Source organism: Cyprinus carpio, chromosome A17 (genome assembly GCF_018340385.1).
Source record: "Cyprinus carpio isolate SPL01 chromosome A17, ASM1834038v1, whole genome shotgun sequence".
Lineage (NCBI taxonomy): Eukaryota > Metazoa > Chordata > Actinopteri > Cypriniformes > Cyprinidae > Cyprinus > Cyprinus carpio.
In genome coordinates, this window is record NC_056588.1 from 12126861 (window position 1) to 12146763 (window position 19903).

The 19903-nt window shown below is 37.3% G+C and overlaps 1 protein-coding gene and 1 long non-coding RNA gene across 5 annotated transcripts; both read left to right on the forward strand.

The window, feature by feature from the left end:
* LOC109108617 lies at positions 1-2724 on the forward strand. Its single transcript, XR_002020918.2, has 3 exons — positions 1-623; positions 1060-1135; positions 1297-2724. It is a non-coding gene; the product is annotated as an uncharacterized LOC109108617 (long non-coding RNA).
* A 387-nt stretch (positions 2725-3111) lies between these two features.
* LOC109108093 (protein Jade-1) lies at positions 3112-13949 on the forward strand. 4 transcript variants are annotated; one of them, XM_042774122.1, is made up of 13 exons: positions 4083-4644; positions 4747-4882; positions 5022-5131; positions 5218-5354; positions 5675-5745; positions 5867-6024; positions 6115-6299; positions 6404-6615; positions 6703-6870; positions 6968-7084; positions 7676-8209; positions 11603-11720; positions 11824-13949. In XM_042774122.1, exons 4-13 carry the CDS (start codon positions 5306-5308, stop codon positions 12747-12749), a joined length of 2538 nt encoding a protein of 845 aa, XP_042630056.1. In that variant the 5' UTR covers positions 4083-4644; positions 4747-4882; positions 5022-5131; positions 5218-5305; the 3' UTR covers positions 12750-13949. The 4 variants fall into 4 exon arrangements, with proteins under 4 accessions (XP_042630057.1, XP_018976816.1, XP_042630056.1 ...); XM_042774123.1 differs by lacking the exons at positions 4083-4644; positions 4747-4882 and adding an exon at positions 3112-3293; XM_019121271.2 differs by lacking the exons at positions 4083-4644; positions 4747-4882; positions 5022-5131 and adding an exon at positions 3113-3293.
* The last annotated feature ends 5954 nt before the right edge of the window (positions 13950-19903 follow it).

A 19903-nucleotide genomic window follows, 5' to 3' on the forward strand; every position in this document is an offset into this window, starting at 1 on the left:
GGCTGCTGAAAATTCAGCTCACAGAAATAAATTACATTTAATAATATCTAAAAACAGGAAACAGTAATAACATATCACAATATTACTTCAACTTTGGGTTTTTCCTGGGGAAATATAGTAGCTGCAGACAGTATTAGTCCAAAAAAATCATACTGCAAAAGTCTTATTTAGTCATATATCAGTAATCAAAATATTGCCTAGTTGTCTATTTAAAATATCCTAACAAGAAGGAAAACAAAAGAGAGAATTGCATTATTTTTGTGAAAATGGCTTCAGGTTGAAATGCAAACATATTCATTCAATTAGAAAATGCATTTTTTTTTTTTTTTTTTTTTTTTTCAGCTTAAGTTGCATTTACCCTTTAAAAGACATGACAAGCACATAAATAACATAAAATGTTCTCACTGACATTTTTATTTAAATATCCTGAATCCCTGCTCTCCTCCAGGCAATATTTTCAGCTTGCGAATTAGAGGTGTTTGACCTTCTCCTCCAATCCCAAAAGCCCATGAGTGCAGTTGAAGTGGCACAGAAGCTTGGCACCAGTGAAGATGGTGTAGAGCGTTTACTAGATCTTCTGGTTGCCATTGACATTGTGGATGTGGAAGTGGTGCAGGGAACAGGTGAGCTGCGAGTCAATTTTATATTCCTGTAAATATATATATTATATTCCACTATTATGTGGAAGTTACCTTGATTGCTCTGTGATGTAAAGGTGAAAAAATGTCAATATCTATTTGTTCATAAAATCATCTATCTATTGTGTTTAGGTAATTATTAAAATATTCACCAAGTTTCCAAACTTTTACTCTTGTTTTCAATCATAGCTTTTTACAGCAGTACAGATGTCGCTAATCTATACCTGGCCAAGACTAGCCCAAAATCTCTACATGATAGAGATTTTCTACAGAAAAAATACTACTCCAAAATATCAGTATCTTTGTATTGTTTTCCAGATTTTTATTGTCAAGAAATGAATACTTTTATTTAACAAAGATGCGTTGAAATGATCAAAAGTGACAGTAAACCATTGACACTGGGGTCAATGTTTTGTTTCAGGTCAGAAGAGGAGATGCTGAAATTCATGGGACAACTTTCGATCTTTCTAACTTCAAGACCGTCAGAGATCTGGGAGGTGAGTATAAATGTTGTTTTGAGTCTTTCCTTATGAAATAGGAATTGAATTATTTGAGCTAAAAATAAAAAGCTCATAACTGTAGATTATTAGAATAAAATATGCAAGATATGCAAGAAGTAGTAGGTTTGCAAGTTATGTTATTTTGAGATGCTTTGCAGGCTGCTTTGGTGCATTAGCGTGAGAACTGGCTAAAGAGGATCCTTCCTCCACTGTCACGGTGCTGGATCTCCCGGCTGTGGTCCAGACTGCTCAGCAGCATTTCACCCAGCAAGACGACACCATCTGTTTTCAAGAGGGTGCATAATGACTTATGACGCATCGTAACATTGTTAATGGTTCGCATTTGACCGGTTCTCTGTCCTTACAAGCAAAACAAAAAGCAGTCTAATGGCTGCCCTGACCACAGAATATTTGATGTGTTTTGTGTAACAATAGTTAATGAAAACTGAAATAGAAACTAAATAAAAGAAAAAAATTCTTAACTAAAATATAAATAAAAACTAAAATAACTCGGAAATGTAAAACTGAAATACTCAAAAATGGCCTCAAATGAATGTTTCTTATACATAATATATCATAAAACCATCTGTATTAAACATGAACACGTTAAACACTTGATGACAATAACACTGTGCTGATAAATGCAATGCTGTTAGGCATTTTTAAATTATACCAGTTAGCACATTAACTAAGAAAAATAAATGAAAAACTACACTACCATTCAAAAGTTTGGGGTCAGTAAGATTTTATTTTTTTTTAAAGAAAATTTAATTCAGCAAGGATGCATTAAATTGATTTAAAGTGGCATTACAGACATATACATTTCAGTAGATTTTTATTTATAATATTTATACGTATTTACAACTTATTTATAATTTCTAGCTGAATTCGCACAGGTCCATGTCATGGAGTAATGGCTGCTGAAAATTCAGCTTTGCCATCACAGGAATAAATAACATTTTAAAATATAAGGCAGTAATCATATTCATGCGCATCTCAGACATCTGTTGTTCAACCTTGGCCTTGTTTTGTAAAGTTATAAAGCATTTTTTTTCTCCATCAGAGAATGAGCCCACTCGTGATCCTTACAATTCCTTCAAAAGGCTGTTTTAGTACCAATTAGTTACGTTTTTTGTGAACTTGACACCTGAGGCCTACCAGATGTAGTCTGAGAAGGGGTGGGATAAGGAGCTGTTTTGGATTGGCCAGTGGTGTCAAATTAAGCTCCTCCCTATATCCCTTCTTATGTATCTGTGCACCCTTGTCTTGACAAATGGTTAAGTGTGACCCCTAGTGGTTACTTGTTAAACTAACATAGTCAAAAAAAAAAAAATCTTCTAAAAATGTACACAATCCATTGATTAAATTGGCAGTAGATGATTTTTAACTAAAGAAAATCTGAATATCACTTCTTGGCCTCATTCCATTTCAACAATATGCTTTTTGTATCAAATAGCCCTAATACAATTCATTTACCATCCTTCTATAAAAAAATGGCTCTTGATTATTTTTTCAATTGTTTGTGTACTTTTTTTTTAGTAAAAACCTTGCACCACCCTTGACGTTGTGCCTCACATTTATACTTGTCCACCGATAAAAAAAAATCATATAAAAGGAAACAATGAACAAAGTATTTTGTTGTGACGTGATCTCAATGTGATTTCCAGCTTTTGTATTTTTTACCTTTCATCAAAGGTTCAGAATGTTCATGATGCATCTCACCTGCTTACAAACAAGTAAACAACTCAAATGGATTCGTATTTTCGTAACTGAGATTATTTAAACTGGACTGATATTTCAAATGCATTACATGAACCTACTTCTGATTAGTAGCTGTGATTAAATAATAATAAATATTTATTTACAGAGGTTTCTATTGATTAATATTAAATAATGAGTAGCGTTTAACCTGAGCTTTACAAAACAAGTCCCTGTCATCTCCAAAACAGATGTGGATATCATGGGACAGCCGAAATGTTCGTGCGTGAGCGCGCACTAGCTCCCCCTGCAGGTGGTGGAGGAGCAGCAGCAGCAGCGCGCGCTCGCACACGTAACCTGCATGTGTTTGTGTGTGTGGGGTGGAGGAGAGGCGACTACTCTGAGCAAGCGCCACATAGAAAAGCCAGCGCAGGATCAGCGAGATCTTCCTATGCAGGTACACTACACTTTCTTGCTGTGCTGTAGTATACGTGTTTTACAGGCAGGGACGGTCAAGTGCTTTCCAGGATTTCCGCGAGCTCTTCATGCAGATGGTCCGGTGCAAATGTAGCACGTCATTAAAATGGCGCCAAAAGATTAAGTTGAGCAGCAGCAGACGCTGCCCTAAATAAATGTTTACATGCATTTGGCCTCTGTATTAATTTCTATAAGCTCCTGGTGTGGTTTGCTGTGATATTTGGTAGTTACTTTGAATCGCGTAGCTGCTGGTCGTGCGCGCGCACGCGCGTGTTGTGTCCAAGCGTCATGTCGCAAGTTCGGCGCGCGCGTCCTGGCCTGACTGTGCGCCTTATATTATTTAACCTGAAGGTTTTGGTGTTGAACCGGCAAATGTCATCAAACGCATGCCCATGTTTTGCAGTTTAAGTGTATAACTTATATGAATTTTGGTTATGTTTAGATGGGTGTTAGAAAAATTCCCCGTGCCACGGTCTGGGTTGGTCCAGATTCAGCTCTGCCGTGATATTGGGAAAATAGCGTTAGGAAATATTAAACTTTCTTTTGATTTTTGCGTTAGAAGATAAATCCGCCAAATGTATGTATTTGTGCAATAAAAATAAGTTTCTGATCAACGAATGTAGCAACACACTTGTATGTTTCTTGGTACTATAAGTTGGTTTTTGAATATACCAAAGTGCAGCAGATGTTGTGTATTAAAACACTGTAAAGTTAACTTGGATTCAGTGGGAAAATAATAATAATAATAATAATAATAATAATAATAGTTTTGTTTTTAACTGGCATTAAAATGGACAGCTATGTGACGTCAAGGGGCGTGTTCTGCCAGTGGCGTCACATGGAACCGAACGTTTGCGCAGCGTGAGCTGTTGTTTATATGGAGTGAGACGTTGAATTTGGGCAGAATTATTGTGTTTTGTTTTTGTTTTTGTTTGTTTTTAACTGTAATGCAGTTGAAATTAGCAGATAGTTACGAGATTTTGAAGTTGTATCTTTAAAATTTATTTTGAACTATATGTTTTTGGTTAAATTTTATTAAGCTTGGCATATCTAATCCATTTTTTTAATCTGTTTTTGGTTTGCTTAATTAGTCGAGTAAATACTAATAAAAAAAATCGTACGGTGTTGTTCTGTAATGAAAGATAGTTCGTCTTTTACCGTTTTCAGTCGTTAAATATTCGGTATATGATAAAAAGTATACATTATGTAAGGAGTGTTTATGACTTTCCAGGCATGAGTGCATCGCTCAGAAATTTGAGTCAACACGGTGCATTGGATAATTTAAAAATCGGATTTTAATTGAATGTACAGATGAAGCGGATAAGTTAATGGTATGTACACATGATATTTAATATTTAGAGCAAAATAACCAACTTAAATGTGAAGTTGTACGTTTCACGAGCATGTCAGTCTGCCATTGGTCTATTCAACAGATAGTCCCGCCTTCAGAGCCACGGGATTGGTTGCTCCGATGTTATGTTGTAGTGCTCAACCAATCAGCAGAGGTTGGATGGTTAAGGCTAGATGGCATACAGCAAAAACTGCTGGCCATGCGCACATCAACATAGCGTAATTTTTCTCACACATTTTTGCATTATTGTAAGGGGTAGGTTCAGGGTTGGGGTAGGTGTAGACGTTAATAAAACAATCTAATGGGTAGAAAATTAAATTTATTGTTAACTTCCGATTTTTGCTGTATCCCTTCTAGCCACAACATCGTTTGGATAGCCCCACGTTTTGGTGGAATTGGCGTACGAATTACTTATGAATTGATTCTGCATATTAAGCTCAAATAGGAGGATTATGTAATGTTTAATAATAAGTATCTTAATGTAGTCTCTAAGTTGAGTTAGGCTTGTAAAGTCTTCTTTAACTCTGAATCTGCCTGTCTCTGCTGGCTTTAGTCAAGTTGTGGCTGGCTGGGGGAAAGCAGTGCACTCAGCAGACATCTCTGTAGATTTCTGCATCACTCGAAGGCCACGGCAGCTGACGATGAAGCGAAGCCGTGTCCCGAGCACCAGTGAGGACTCGGATAATGGAAGTAAGAAGACAGGCACTTTTTTTTCTAGTACCAACTTGCCTCGAGTAATCTATATTGCCTTTCTGGTAATACTGAAGTTGCATGTTATTAAAGTCACCATGAAATCTTATTTTTGCAATATGTATATTATAAATTATCTGTCCACATCATTATTAGTATTATTTTAATACACATGTCACAAGCCCTCTCCTTATGCAGAACTAATACTGCCATTTTTTTAAACTAATATAACCGTTAATGCTGCTAATAACATGAAGTGTCCCTCTTTCTCAGAGTCTTTAGCACAACACATTACATGCATTTCTTACTGTCTCTTTCAGGTAACTCCACATCCTGCTCTCAGCATTCCAACTCGAAGCACAGGAAACAGAATGGAAAAAGACCCTCAGAGGTACACAGACCTGCCTCACATGCGACACTAACAGACTAAAAGATGATAATGTTGTAGATATTTGTCACAAATCTTTTCATGCATGTTCTTATAGTCACAGCCCCTTTTCTTTCTCCTCCAGGTGTTCAGGACAGACCTGATCACTGCTATGAAGCTGCATGATTCATACCAGCTGAATCCAGAGGATTATTATGAGCTGGCAGATCCCTGGCGGCAGGAGTGGGAGAAAGGGGTTCAAGTCCCTGTTAGTCCCGACTCCATACCGCAGTGTACAGTGCGGTATGAGTTTTTTTTATTTTTTATTTGTCAAACTATTCTTCTTTGATGGATGTCATTAGTTTATTCCTGTTTTTTTTTCCTTCCCTGCAGCACTGTAGCTGAGAAATCCCCCGCTCCTCTGTTCATCAGGCCGAAGAAGCTGATTCGCTCATCTGAGTCATCGATGCTGGGATACGTGGGTATTCAGACGCTAGCTGATGGCATGTGTCGTTATGACCTGAATGAGGAGGACGTAGCTTGGCTGCAGATTGCTAACGAGGAGTTCAGCAAGATGGGTGAGCAGATACAGTCCGGAGTTTTCATTTTACCCATTATGCACTCAAATTTCTTACACACTGTTGAAACAAATGTCATGTGTGACTGACTGATTTGCTTGTAGGTATGCAACTCCTGGATGAGCTGACAATGGAGCGGGTCATGGAGGAGTTTGAGCACCGTTGCTATGACAACATGAGCCACGCCATGGAAACGGAGGAGGGGCTTGGCATAGAGTACGATGAAGACGTGGTGTGTGACGTCTGTCAGTCCCCTGACGGCGAGGACGGCAATGAAATGGTGTTCTGTGACAAGTGCAACATCTGTGTGCATCAGGTGTGTGTGTATATGTGTTTGTGCACCTGAGTGTCTGAATGCATGTGCAAGCACATATGAATTATATAACAATGTACCTCCCCACAGGCATGTTACGGTATACTGAAGGTTCCTGAGGGCAGCTGGCTTTGTCGTACTTGTGCACTGGGCATCTTTCCAAAATGTCATCTGTGTCCTAAAAAAGGTGGGGCCATGAAACCCACTCGCAGTGGCACCAAGTGGGTTCACGTCAGCTGTGCCCTCTGGATACCAGAAGTAAGGATGCATGCAAAAATTAAGACTTATAAAGTAATTTTGTTAAGAGTAGTGTGTGAGCTCAGACTGGTCTTTGTTGTGTGCTCTTTACCTCTAGGTAAGCATTGGTAACCCTGAGAAAATGGAGCCTATCACTAATGTGTCCCATATACCCAGCAACAGATGGGCTCTAATATGCTGTCTGTGTAAAGAGAAAACAGGAGCTTGTATTCAGGTACACAGTGCTAATGTTTGACTTATATATAGATGACTTAATATGTTGTTCATTCAGATATTCAAAATCTTCCAGAGGGCCCAAAGGGCATTTTAAACTTGAATATTTTGTTTTATTTCATTTTAGACTAGTTTATTTTTAGTTTATTTGGGTATTCTATGAAGAATAAAATATTATTAATTGATACCATCATTTAAGGTTTTAGAAATTAGTTATTTTTAGTTTTTTTAAAAAGTTTTTGAAATAATGTGCATTCACATAGATTGAGGTTATATCAGTATTCTGATAAAGGCTGTTTAATTTTCCATGGACTGAGTCACCTCATGGGGGCCAACATGTTGAAATCACATGACTTCACTTTATTTCTGTAATCCCCCTCAGGTATTGGACGCTTGGAATAAATTAATAGTTGCTGACTGCCAAAAGCAGTGTTATTTATTCAGTTTGGTTTTTGCAAGATGCTGCATCCATGCTACTTGGTTTAAATGTAGAATTTTGTTAATTTCTAAAAAAAAAGAAAAAAAAATCAACTTCATTTTCCCCATCTTCTGTGCTTTAATCCTGACATTCTCTCTTTCCAAATCCCCCTAGTGTTCTGCCAAAAGTTGCCGTGTGGCATTCCATGTGACTTGCGGTTTGCAGTGTGGGTTGAAGATGAACACAATCCTCACAGAGGCTGATGAAGTCAAGTTTAAGTCTTTTTGTCCCAAGCACTCAGGAATGGACTGGAATGAGGAAGAGGGAGATGATGACAGGCCAGTGAAGGTCCAGACCAGCGAAGAGAGAAGGAGAAATAGGGGAGTGGACATCTCATCCTCTTCACAGCCCAGGCTAGCACAAACCCCCGAAGAAACCAGACTCAGTGAGCGTAAACTTCGAGTTCAGCAGTTGGAGGACGAGTTCTATCGCTTCGTCGCCGCTGATGAAGTCGCAGAGCACCTGCAGTTGCCCCTGGAAACTGTGGACTTCCTGTTCCAATACTGGAAATTGAAAAGGAAGGTGAACTTTAACCAGCCACTCATCATGCCGAAGAAAGAGGAAGAAGAAAGCCTTGCCCGTCGGGAACAGGAAGTGCTTTTGCGGCGACTCCGCCTCTTCACGCATTTAAGACAGGATCTAGAGAGGGTAAGTTTTGCAAAACCATTCTGTAGCCACATTACTACTTGGCACAATATAAAGGAAGACAGCAGCCACCAATCACAGCTTCAGACTGTTAAGCCCAAAGTATTCATCAGGTTTTTTTTACATACAATCTAATGTGCAGCTTTTCAAAGTATACTCCATTTGATAGCGTGTGCGAACGCAGGCTCTCTAGAAAGCTTAAAATTAGACCAATGCTCTGTTTATCTCCGTAAGTTATGACCAATAAAAATGTCTTTGCACTTCTTTCATAACCCTCTCACACAAGCGCTTGTTAGTGCGGGCATCTGTTGTTGTTGCAGCCTCTGTTTTTTTTGTTGTTTTTGTTTGTCTCTTTAGTTTAGTTTTCTACTGTGAAACAGCGGCCCTGGACCATACCATAAACCCACAAGCTCCTTACAGAGCAATTTTTAACACCACTTACTAACATAAAAATATAACACAATACAGAGATAAAAATTAGAGCCCGACCGATATATCAGTATCGGCGAATATGCGGCCGATATGATTTTTTTTGTTTGAATTTTTGGCAGAAGTTAGTTTTTTTTCTCTGCTTGAAATTGAGTTAATATGCGGCCGATATGATTTTTTTTCCTTTTTTATGCTCTGCTCTGTTCTGTAAGACTAGGAATGTAGTGCAGAATGTGGACTGTTTTATGCTGGTCCTTCAGAAATCATTCTAATATGCTGATTTGCTGCTGAAGAAGCATTTCTAATTATTATCAGTGTTGAAAACAGTTGTGCTGCTTCATATTTTTGTGGAAAATGTGATAAATTACCATTCAGTCTAGGGGAAGATTAAAAATATTGAAGTTAATACTTTTATTCAACAAGGTCGCATTAAATTGATTTAAGAGACAGTAATGATATTACAAATTACTTATGTTTTAAATAAATGCTGTTCTTTAACTTTGTATTCATCAAATAATCCTGAAAAAGTTAAAGTATCACAGTTTTCACTAAAATATTAAGCAAAACAGGTTTCAGTATTGATAATAAAAAGAACCATTAGTAATAATTGATCACAAATAATAACTAATAATAATTAAGCAGCAGAACAGCATATTAGGATGATTTCTGAAGGATCATGTGACACTGAAGACTGGAATGATGCTGAAAATTCAGATTTAAGCTCAGAAGTAAATTACATTTTAAAATATATTTAATGGAAAACCACTATTTTAAGTGTAATATTATTATTTTTACTGTGTTTATGATCAAATAAATGCAGCCTTCTTTCAAAAAATAAATAAATAAAAAAACATTTGACCGCCAGTGTATAAATAAAATGATGAATGTGCAATAAATAGCAAATTATATTCTTATTATAATGTATCACTTTCCTAATCACGACACTTGAAATCGAAAGTCTTCAGATTTCTTAAAGTAAGTTTTCTTAGACACGTGGAATTACAGAAGAAAGGATATAGATTTACAAACATTCACTCTTATCTTATATTGTGATGAATAACGTAAATTGCATTAAGAAATGTGAAAAGGCCAGTAATAGTTTGCATCCCTGGAAATGAATGTGGTGTTTAACAAATTTTTTTTTTTTTTTTTTCGTAAACAGTTGACAAATATTGCTGAATTGTCTCGTCATATTTAGCTGCTAACATCTTAACTCAGCTCACATTTAAGTGCCATGCAGCTCAGCTTCTGTGAACAGTAAATCCAGCCTTCTTCACTTTGATTGGCTCTTTCAAACATTTTGACCTTGACGAGCGCTTTTGAGCCACTGCACTGAGCCAGAGTGCGCTAAATTAATTAGAATGTTTGACTCAAGTGGGCTGCGCGGGCCATTCATCTGGGCCGATGGAGGGATATAGGCTACATACACTTGCTATAATTCATCCTTTATATATATTTACACAGTGAGCCGGCCCACATTGTACAGCGGCCCACCGGGAAAACTCCTGGTGCTCCAGATGGCCAGGCCGCCACTGGGCCCAGTCTAGTGTTGCCATCTTTTGGAACAACTGATTAGTGCAAAGTCCGAACCTTGCGTCTCGCGCACTGTATGCTGTCCCTGGCATATGCATTAAAAGGAAGTATACTTTGGGCTTTAGACAGCAGGTTCCATTCCCTGCCCTTCCTTCATGATTTTAAAGAAACAGTTACACAGTGTCTACACCGGACGCGAGTGGGAAATGCTATTGAACCCATTATAATCAGTAATGCTGTCTTCACTGGACGTGGCATGGCGCGACAGACAAATCCCTGACAGTAAACTGCTGCCTCATTCTATCTATGACGTACTGACACTAGATTCAACTGACTGCAACGTTCAATTTGTCGCATCCAGTGTAAACACACTTTAGCTGTTGCAGTGTGTTGCATCAGGTGTAGACACGGTGTTAGTGAGTTAAAGATATTTCAGTTTGGGTTTTTGTGGTTTAGTATGAAAATAACCATCGTCCAGTCATCAATTGTTGGATTCCCTTAATAAGGTTTTTTTTTTTTTTTATATTGTGACTAAAATCAGTGCTTTCTCAAAGTTTTAAATTAGTGTCATCACTAACATTTGACAACATTTCTGTCCCTGTGTCGTTCTGTCACGCCACAGTCATTACAACACCTGTTTCTCTACCATTAGACCATAAAATATGTTGCTTGGCAAACCCAAATAGAAAATAGAAACTAGTCCTTTTGTCAAATAATGGGCTGAGTCAAGACGTCATAAGTGGAGGAATTGTAATTAATTTTATGGTAATAAAATACCAGATGGAAATGAAACTATCTGTGAACTCCAGCTACAAGAATTTTAGATTGGTAGCCTAAAATCTATTCCCACTACACAAAGGAAGTTTTAGACAAATAAACCATTTTTACAGAGTAGTTAAATCTTTAGATTATTATGTGCTGTATTGCCACTGCTGCTGAGAGTGTCTTTCATGTTTGGCAACTGACTCAACACAATGGTTAGTTCACCCAAAAATGAATAACTGTTGTTTATTATATTAACCCTCATGTTGTTCTAAATCTGTTCATCTTCGAAACACAAATGATGATATTTTTAATATTCTCTTACTATTTTTCCATTTAAAGTCCATGCAAACAAATCACTCATTAAAGTTGAAAAATACATTGAAAATGAATCCATATAAATCAAGGGGTTTAAACCAAGATACAATCGCTTTAAATAATGAACAGATTTCATTTAGGCCTTTGTTCATATATTAACATTGCACATGCATAAAGCAAATCAAATGTGAACAAACCTCATCAAGAAGGATGAGAAAATATAAGAAATATCTTCATTTGTGTTCTCAAGATGAATGAATGAGTAATTGATGAAAGAATTTTCACTTTTGAGTGAGCTATCACTTTTTATTTTGGTAGAATTCGTATGTCTCACCTACATATATGTGTGTTCAGGTGCGTAATTTGACATACATGGTCAGTCGTCGGGAACGAATTAAACGAACCTTGTGCCGAGTGCAAGAGCAGATCTTTCATCACCACATCAGGCTGCTCGAGCAGGGACGTGCCGCTGGTCAGTATGATGCTCACTGCACTCACTTGAAGAATATTTGATCTGTCTTGTCTGTTTTTCCTTTTATTTATTTTTTTAAACCATTTCCTTCTCTCCTGGTCAGGTATATCTTCTACTAGACGTTTGGAGGAGGCTATGTTTTACTTTCGGACGGCACCTCCTGTACCTGCATCCCCTCAGCCTCTGAAGGGTCACTGTGGCCACAACAGCGCCCTGGGCGCCACTGTTCAAAATCACGAGAATGGGAGCAGCACTTACAGAGTCTCAAAGCATATCGAAGCAGACAAGCCTGCAAAGATGCCCAGATTGGAAAGCCTAGTCATGGACAATGTTCCCAGTTCTGGGGTCACTGATTCAAGCTCTGGAGGTTATAAGACGGCGGCGTCAGCTATGGTGACACGTTCGGAGGGCAGGCTGAGGGGCAGTGAATCTCATAGAAGAGATGAGGAGAGCGAGCGTCCCCTGGAGGACAGGAGGAGGAGGAGCAAGCTGTGGGAACAGGTGTCTATAAAAGACAAACTGAGACAGTCGAAGTCAATGGAGGACACGGTGAAGAATGAGACTGAGCATGACAACATGGATGACAGATTACTGCTGTCTCACAGCAGAACCACTGCTAGTTCTGTGGTCACTGCTTCGACCACATATAACGGATCGCCGAGGAAGACAAACTCAAGCCAACATCAAGGAAAAATAGTGCCAAATGGAACAACTAGGCGGCATCTGAAAAACTGGGGCAGTTTCAGAATTCCTAAACGGAGTGAAAGAACGTCATCGGGGAAAGGTGGACAGGACAGAAATGACATGGTGGACCAAAATTCTTCCTTAATTTTTAATACAAGTTCCACCGCTGCCTCCCCTCAAATTAGGACCCGGCTGCGGACAGGAAGTGAGAACCGAAGCCATGTGGAAGAGTCTGATCTTGGCCAATCAGAACAGGGCAAGAGGTGTCATGCCCAAAGACTTCGAAGCCCGATGACTAGACGTTACGGTTCGGACGTGATCCAACGTGGAGTTCTTGCATCATGAAATGTGTCTAAATATATTATATTTCTCATTTTCATTTGCTCTTCAATGAAAGGCGAACAGGTGGAATGATATTTATTTTTCTATTCTGTAATTTTCTGCTGTTGCTGAAACTATTTTTTTGAGTGTACGTTAAAAACATACGCAGAGAGTCGAAGACCAAATGATTGGCTGATGAAGAAGAAAAAAGTCTTCTTAATGAATGAGACTTCAAATCAGGTGAAATTAACTGGCACAATTTTTAGATGAGTTATGAGCACTTCTGAGGATGTTGCCAGGGTGAAACAAAGCCAGTACAGCCCAGCTGTCTTAAGTCCCACAGAATTACTGCACTTAACTGTTTGAAAGAGTATCATATCTGACCACAACAGTCTAAAATTAGGAAAGACTTTTAAATTGATTTCTCAGTATTCTGCTTAAAACTTAAAAGGCCATCATGTTGTGTGTATGTGACGTGTGCCATACTTAAGCTGTGGCACCTTTCCTTCTCAGGTAAAATCTTATATTTGTACGTAATTTATAGTGTTATTTCTTGTTTTTCTTTCAAACAAACTGAGTGTGTAACAGGTTAATGCCTTATATGTACTCACTTTGGTCTCGAAGTAATTCCTTTCCAGAAAAAAAAAAAAAAAAAAAAAAAATCTTCACTTAACCATATTCTTCAGCAATAGATGGACTCTGTAGATGCAGACAGACAAATCCACATTCAGTATGATAACATTATGACACATAGTGAACGCCATTCGCAGCTCTGTTCAGGAAGGCTTTTAACAATCATTTACTTCCAGTATCCATTACTTTGAATTCATGTTTGCACTTGATATTAAACAACACAAGACACTATCATAGTTCTAATGAAGACACCGTTGCGTTGAAAGGACTGATCTTCTTGACATGGTTGCCTTGGAGTAGTACTCAAAGTATGTGTTCTTGCATCTTTCCTTTATAGCTGTAAATGTCTTTTCAAATGCAAAATGTGAGTTGATCTCCTTGAGAAGAAGTTTATCTTGTGCCTGAGTGTTTTTGTTGAGATGTTGCACTAGAACATTAGCCAGAGAGCTTGGTATAACTGTTCACAGAAAAGAAAATGTTTCTACATGTTTATATAATCAAGCGCTGCTGTATTTTTCTTCTTTCTTTTTCTTTATTCTTATGCAATACTTTAGTTTTGTTGCAGATTGTGAATAAATTTTCTTGAGGTTACTTCTGGAGATGTCTGGATTCCTTAAGAGTAAAAAGTTGTCTGCATTATTTCAAACATGGCATCGGACTAACAATTGGCAAATGATAGACTGGCTCCTACAATGAAACAATATTTGGAAGTCGTATTCCTTTTTTTGGTTGAAAAATTACAAAAGTGGTTTAGTTCCCAGTTTAGTTTTATTAGAATAAAACTATGTTTAAAAACCAGCAGTGGTTCCTGGTTCATTTTAAATCTGACTGATGAATGATTCATATGATTCATTGATGTAATCAGCTCCAGTGTCAGTAATAGTTCTGAAATATTCACTGACTTGAGTCTGATTCAAACTGCAAACCCACAAACAAGTTTAGGCAGAATTAAATCTTTTCAATTGACTCATTTGACAACATTTGTCAGTGAACTGGGCGTTGTGGTTGTTTCATGCAAGAAATGCCATCTAAAGATGTAATTAACACCAGCTCAAAAAGGTAACGACTGAAGATACTTTATATTTATGCACAGTGTGTTACCGACACTTTCCCGAGTCTGGACGCCTAAATCACTATCAAGGTCATGGGTTTGAGTCCCAGGGACTGTATAAACACAAAATACATACTTTTTAATGCAAGCTAAGCTTTATAGGTTCAGCATCTGTCAAATGCATAAATGCAAAGTATATGTTTGAACAATCTTTTATGAGAGACTTTACTATTATAGTGCAAATGTCATAGTAATACACAAGTTAAATTGACGGGCATCCTTAACATTTCTAACTGAATTCTGGCTCCCACCAATTGCATTTTTAAGAAAAAGAGTTTTCAGCTCAAGGCAGTAAAATATGTTTTAACCTATTTTTTTTACAGTCTATGGTTTTAACATACATTTCATTACCAAATCCAGTGCTAAAAATAAAACCATAATCATGTCAAGTGGTAGGACACTTGTCTGAAGTGTTCTTCGGGTTCTTCATTATCATATACAGTTTTTTTTTTTTTTTTTTTTTTAAGTGGACTTTTATCAAAGTTCCATAAAATGAGAAATCACAGGTAGTGAATGTTCAGTTAATGGCAGGTGCTTAAATATGATTGGGCCTCTTCCATTGGTTCTTTGTTCATGTTGGTATGTTAGTATCTTCGCCCGTGTGAGTCCAGTCTGCTATGTGTTATCTACTGATGGCATGTCATGTATCGTCGCAATAGTTGAGCCGCTGTTGGTGCTGAAATGCTCTCCATTACTCCGGTCCACGTTTGCCAGGTCAACCCGAGGAATGTGGTACCCATTCACTGAGGATGCGTTAGAATGCACAAAGCTTCCAGAAATGGAGCTCGCACCCACATTGCTCATGGCCAGGTTTGTGTTTGTGGTTGTTGAGGACACCTTCTTCCTTGGTTTGCTGGAGCCTCCAGCCAGCATCCTGTTTGCATGAGTCCTCCTGTCAGATAAGTGATTATAAAAATGAATTGATAAATAAAAAATTGATGGGTAACATATTAATGATCAGAATTTAGTGGCATAGCTATTGGATATTTAATTCATGCCCATTTCCTCTGTTTACATTTAGAAAAGCATTCACATTACAAAACACTAATTTTAATATTGGCATTTGTTTATTTACTGGCCATAAAATGAAAAAAGTGATCTCCCTATTAATAATGGTTTTAATACTGGTGCATACTTTAAATGATAAACGATATAAATAACCTCATTATGAAACAGCTATGAAGTCTTTCAGCCCTGAGAACATTTTTAAGTGTGTTCTTGTCCTCTAATCATTTTGGAGAATGTAGTGTGAGCCTGGTCTTTATCTATTTTTAGGCCTCATTACAATGGAATTGTAAAAAACAAAACAAAAACAAACAAACAAACATCCTGCTATTGAGTCGAGATAGAACAGGTGTTCATCTCATGGTATGTAACTCATTCATTAAGGTTCACATCAAAATGTTGCTATACCTGTTGTACGTCTTGAGGACTATCAGCAAAAATGTGAGTATGATGATTATACCAATGACGATTACAGCTATCATGGCTCCTGAGCCTGTGAACACAATAAATAGGGAATGTTTTATTAGTTATATAAGGGGTTGGGAAGACCACACATTCTCTATTAATCATTCAATGAAAACATAAACATGAATAAAGCCAAAACTGCAAGAAAAAAATATATGTTAGCAAAAATTCAAAATGAAGAAAATTGAACGTAGTAAAACACATCAACAAGGGCACATTTAAAGTTAATTTGATCACAAATCGTGGAAAACGATAGTAGAATATGCAATACAAAATTGAATGTGAATTATTTAAAATATTTTGTAGAACAAGTTCCAGGAAGTGAGGCGTTCACTTCTAGATTTCTATCAAACACATGGAGTATGACAGAAATAGACTCCAGTGTGGACAGAATCACGGATTATCATGGGTTCTGTTTGCTTTTGGGATGTGGCATCACTGCATTCACGTTTAATGTAAACAGGGTGTCAGACTTTTTTTGCATAAAGTACAGATTTGAAACTTACTCTGCGTGAGGATTTGTTCTCTAGACTTGGTGACGACTGTGGTGTTCTGTGTGGGTGTGGACTGGGTCACGGATGCTGTGCCGGCTCTTTGCATCTTTAGATTTGTCCTGAAAAGTAAAAAAGAGAGAAAGAAGGAAAAAAAGTTTAACCATACAATGCCACTTTGATTTACAGATTTTAATTTAAAATTCATAAAGAAGGAATGATTTAATATTAACATTTTACTCTACAACATAATTTTATGTTCTCTTTCTTTCGTACTGTGCCTTTAGCTCTAAAGATTTAGAAAACACTGTTTGCTTTGTACGAAACAAGATGCTAATTAGGCTGAATTGCTGTTTTGGGGAATTTAACCACATTGAATCCATTATGTTTACCGAACCACTAATTAGATTAGAGACATTTTTGTACATTGTAGTCTCAAAACGGTTGTAATATTTTATGGCTTTCAAACTGTTCTGCTTATTCTACATGGCTTATCTGGCACCAGTTTAAAGACTTCATTCGATTAGATTTCATGTCAGGTCTCCAGGTGCTTGACAGAGTGATTATGTGTAAGTCAATATGTTGAAGAAAGCCTGAGAGGAGTATATCATTCTCCTATATATCTGTCAGCAATAAATCTCACGCCCATCAACTTCCCTTTCTTAATTGCGTATCTGTCATAATTTCAGCACAGTCAAAACACAGCACAATCTGTCCAGCATGTTTCTGGGGATGAATTAGAGGCACGGTTCAAACCAGAAGAATTTAGATTTACGTCAGGGGCTTGTACCCGGTGAACTTTCAGCCATGGTGCATTACTGATGTACTGAACTGCAGCGGCTCACTGCAGTCTCAAAATAATACAGCTGCTGTTGGCTTTAGATTTCATTTACTGTGGAGTATCCTCAATGATACAATCAGAGCTGCTTCAAAAGAAAATGGCACTGTCTATAAAAAGCTTACACATGAATCCATCCATTTCCTCCCAAATCACTCAACCAAATGCATTCATACAGTTTAAGTCCTGCAGACTCTCTCACTTTTAAGCACACATGAAGTCTATTTTTCACCTGCTGATTATATTCAAATAGACCAGCAACTACAAAACATGCAAAACCTCCAGTTTCATAACAGCTTCACACATTCTGACAGCGTGGGCTTCGCAGCAGCGGTCAGGCCAGAGAAACAAGGTAGTGAATCTGTGAAAAATATGTTTACCGGTTTTCTAATTGTGTGAAACTTTTAACTGTGATGGACTTTGGAGGGAATTAGAACCAAAAAACCCGGTTTGTTTTGAGCTCATTTGACTGGTCTGATTAAGATTAGAGATTTTATTTAAATTGATTAGGTGATATTAGGTGATATTGGAATAAAAATCTTTACTTTTGAGTCAACCACAACATTTAGACCTTAATAATCTGCATTTACACAGTTGCCAAGCCTCTTCCGATCCCAGATGGGCCATAATGTCCGAGGGCTGGCTCTTATGAGTATTTTTGACAGAAGCAATCGGTGCTGATGGAAAGAAAAATACAGCGCCTGCACCACCGAAGAACAGCAAATAGTTGTAAATTCTGTTGCCTGAGCTACAAGGTGAATCACAGGTCATCAGTATGGAGCTCAGTTTCACACCACCATAAAACAAACCATAATACACTCTGAGGTTTCAAGTGTCAGCCTGTGCCACTTGATTTAATTTACAGCCACTTTCAACTCACAGATGAACAGAGCAGCTGGGACAGAACAAGACAAACCTTGAATCCTGCCAGAGCCACAATTCTGCTAAATTCAACTCAACAGTTTAATCTCGGCTGAAAACAGAACACTTCTGGATCGAAAGCTGATCATTAAAAAAAAGAAATAAAAGAAGCCTTTGTTTACACTGTGGTAAACACAGTAGTGTTGCATAAATAAATCAATAAATCAAATAAAGCTGTTATATTCATCAAAAAGAGTTTGGCTTTGACTAATATTAACATATCTTGCACACAGAAATACAAATTCTAAATACTAACACAATGTATTAATCATATTTATCAATACCACCTTATTAACATAATAATTAAAAGAAAAAAGTATTCATTTTTTCATTAAAGATACCATCTCTGGTTCAGAAATTATAAAACTGGAGAAAACTGCAATTCTAGAAAGCATCGACTGTGATCTTTCACCCTCTCTCAGTCTCTCTATCTTCCCTTGAAGTGCTTTTTAATCATTTGCTGCTAGCAAAATGAAGGTGTGGTTATAACTTGTTGCAAAACTTCTATTAAGTTTCTGCTTAATCTGTTTCCGCTCATAATTATGTATTTATTCATTCAGTCATTTTAAATAAGCTGTTATGATTGCTTCTGATTAAAACGTAACCGCCAGTTCCTAATGTAATGTAAATCAACCATTCTGTCTTTAACTAAATGAGATTCATAAACTTGTGTGTGTCACTGTTGTCAATTTGGTGAAACAATCAATTACACACAACAGAATACAAATGTGATTGATTTGGGTTAAGATCATGGGTCAATATTTAAATGATTAGATCATAGGTGCGCTCACATATGTCTGGCCTCCAGTGCACATCACAGACCTGACTACTGCCTTTCTGTACACCAGATCAGTCCTCAGTTCCCCTGACTTAAACAATGGCCCATTCATCACTTTCTGCTACAGGTAAGTGTCCGTCTGCAGCCGGATTCTTAAACATCTCCCACTTCTTACACACTCGCTAAAAATAAAAACAACAACTTCAAAATACATAGTAGAACATTTCAACTAAATCTAAATGAAATCAACCTGATTGTTTACAGGGACCTTCTGTACTGTTCCTGAATGCCATGAACACAATAAGCATTCACTGCCCTGTCAGAGCTTTGTGTGCAATGTCAGTCTAAAATCAGATCAAAAGCAAGTGCAAAGGAAAGTTTAAAAAGTTATTGTTTATCAGATTCGAGAGGATGTACAAAACAGAACATCCTCTTGGGTCCTCTCAATAAAGGGATAAACAATTCTGCGATAGTTCCTACCAGGAACATTATTAGTTCAGTGTCATCATCATATGATCAGACAATAGTCAGAAACACAAAGGAAGAGGAAGGAAACTAACATCATGGCTTAACATCAAATATTATAAACCATAACACCATATACTGCTTATTGTTTCTCAAAGTATCAGGACTAAAATCTCAGGTGGTAGCTTCATTTAGAAACTTGGATAAAGTCCAAAGTATGATTAAAATGAACTAAATCCACCAGAATAGATTACATAACACCAACAAAAGTCATTTTTAAGGATCTGATCAGGTATAAATTTAACCTTTCACTGCAAATGTTCACTTTTTACAGTGTTTCTGCCAAGAAACACATTCTGACATTCTGACTGAGATGATTTTGTTTACTTTAGGTAATTGTACTTTTAAAAAAAAATGATGTAGAAACAATTCCACTTGGAAATTGCTAGTAAATTTCACTGACAATCTGTC

Bases quoted from the DNA above. Each gene is read 5' to 3' on its own strand.
- LOC109108093 (XM_042774123.1), top strand. From the start codon at position 5,306: ATGAAGCGAAGCCGTGTCCCGAGCACCAGTGAGGACTCGGATAATGGA. The intron at 6,616-6,702 runs GTGTGTGTGTAT...ACCTCCCCACAG, and splicing joins GCAACATCTGTGTGCATCAG to GCATGTTACGGTATACTGAA. The intron at 11,721-11,823 runs GTCAGTATGATG...TCTCCTGGTCAG, and splicing joins CGAGCAGGGACGTGCCGCTG to GTATATCTTCTACTAGACGT.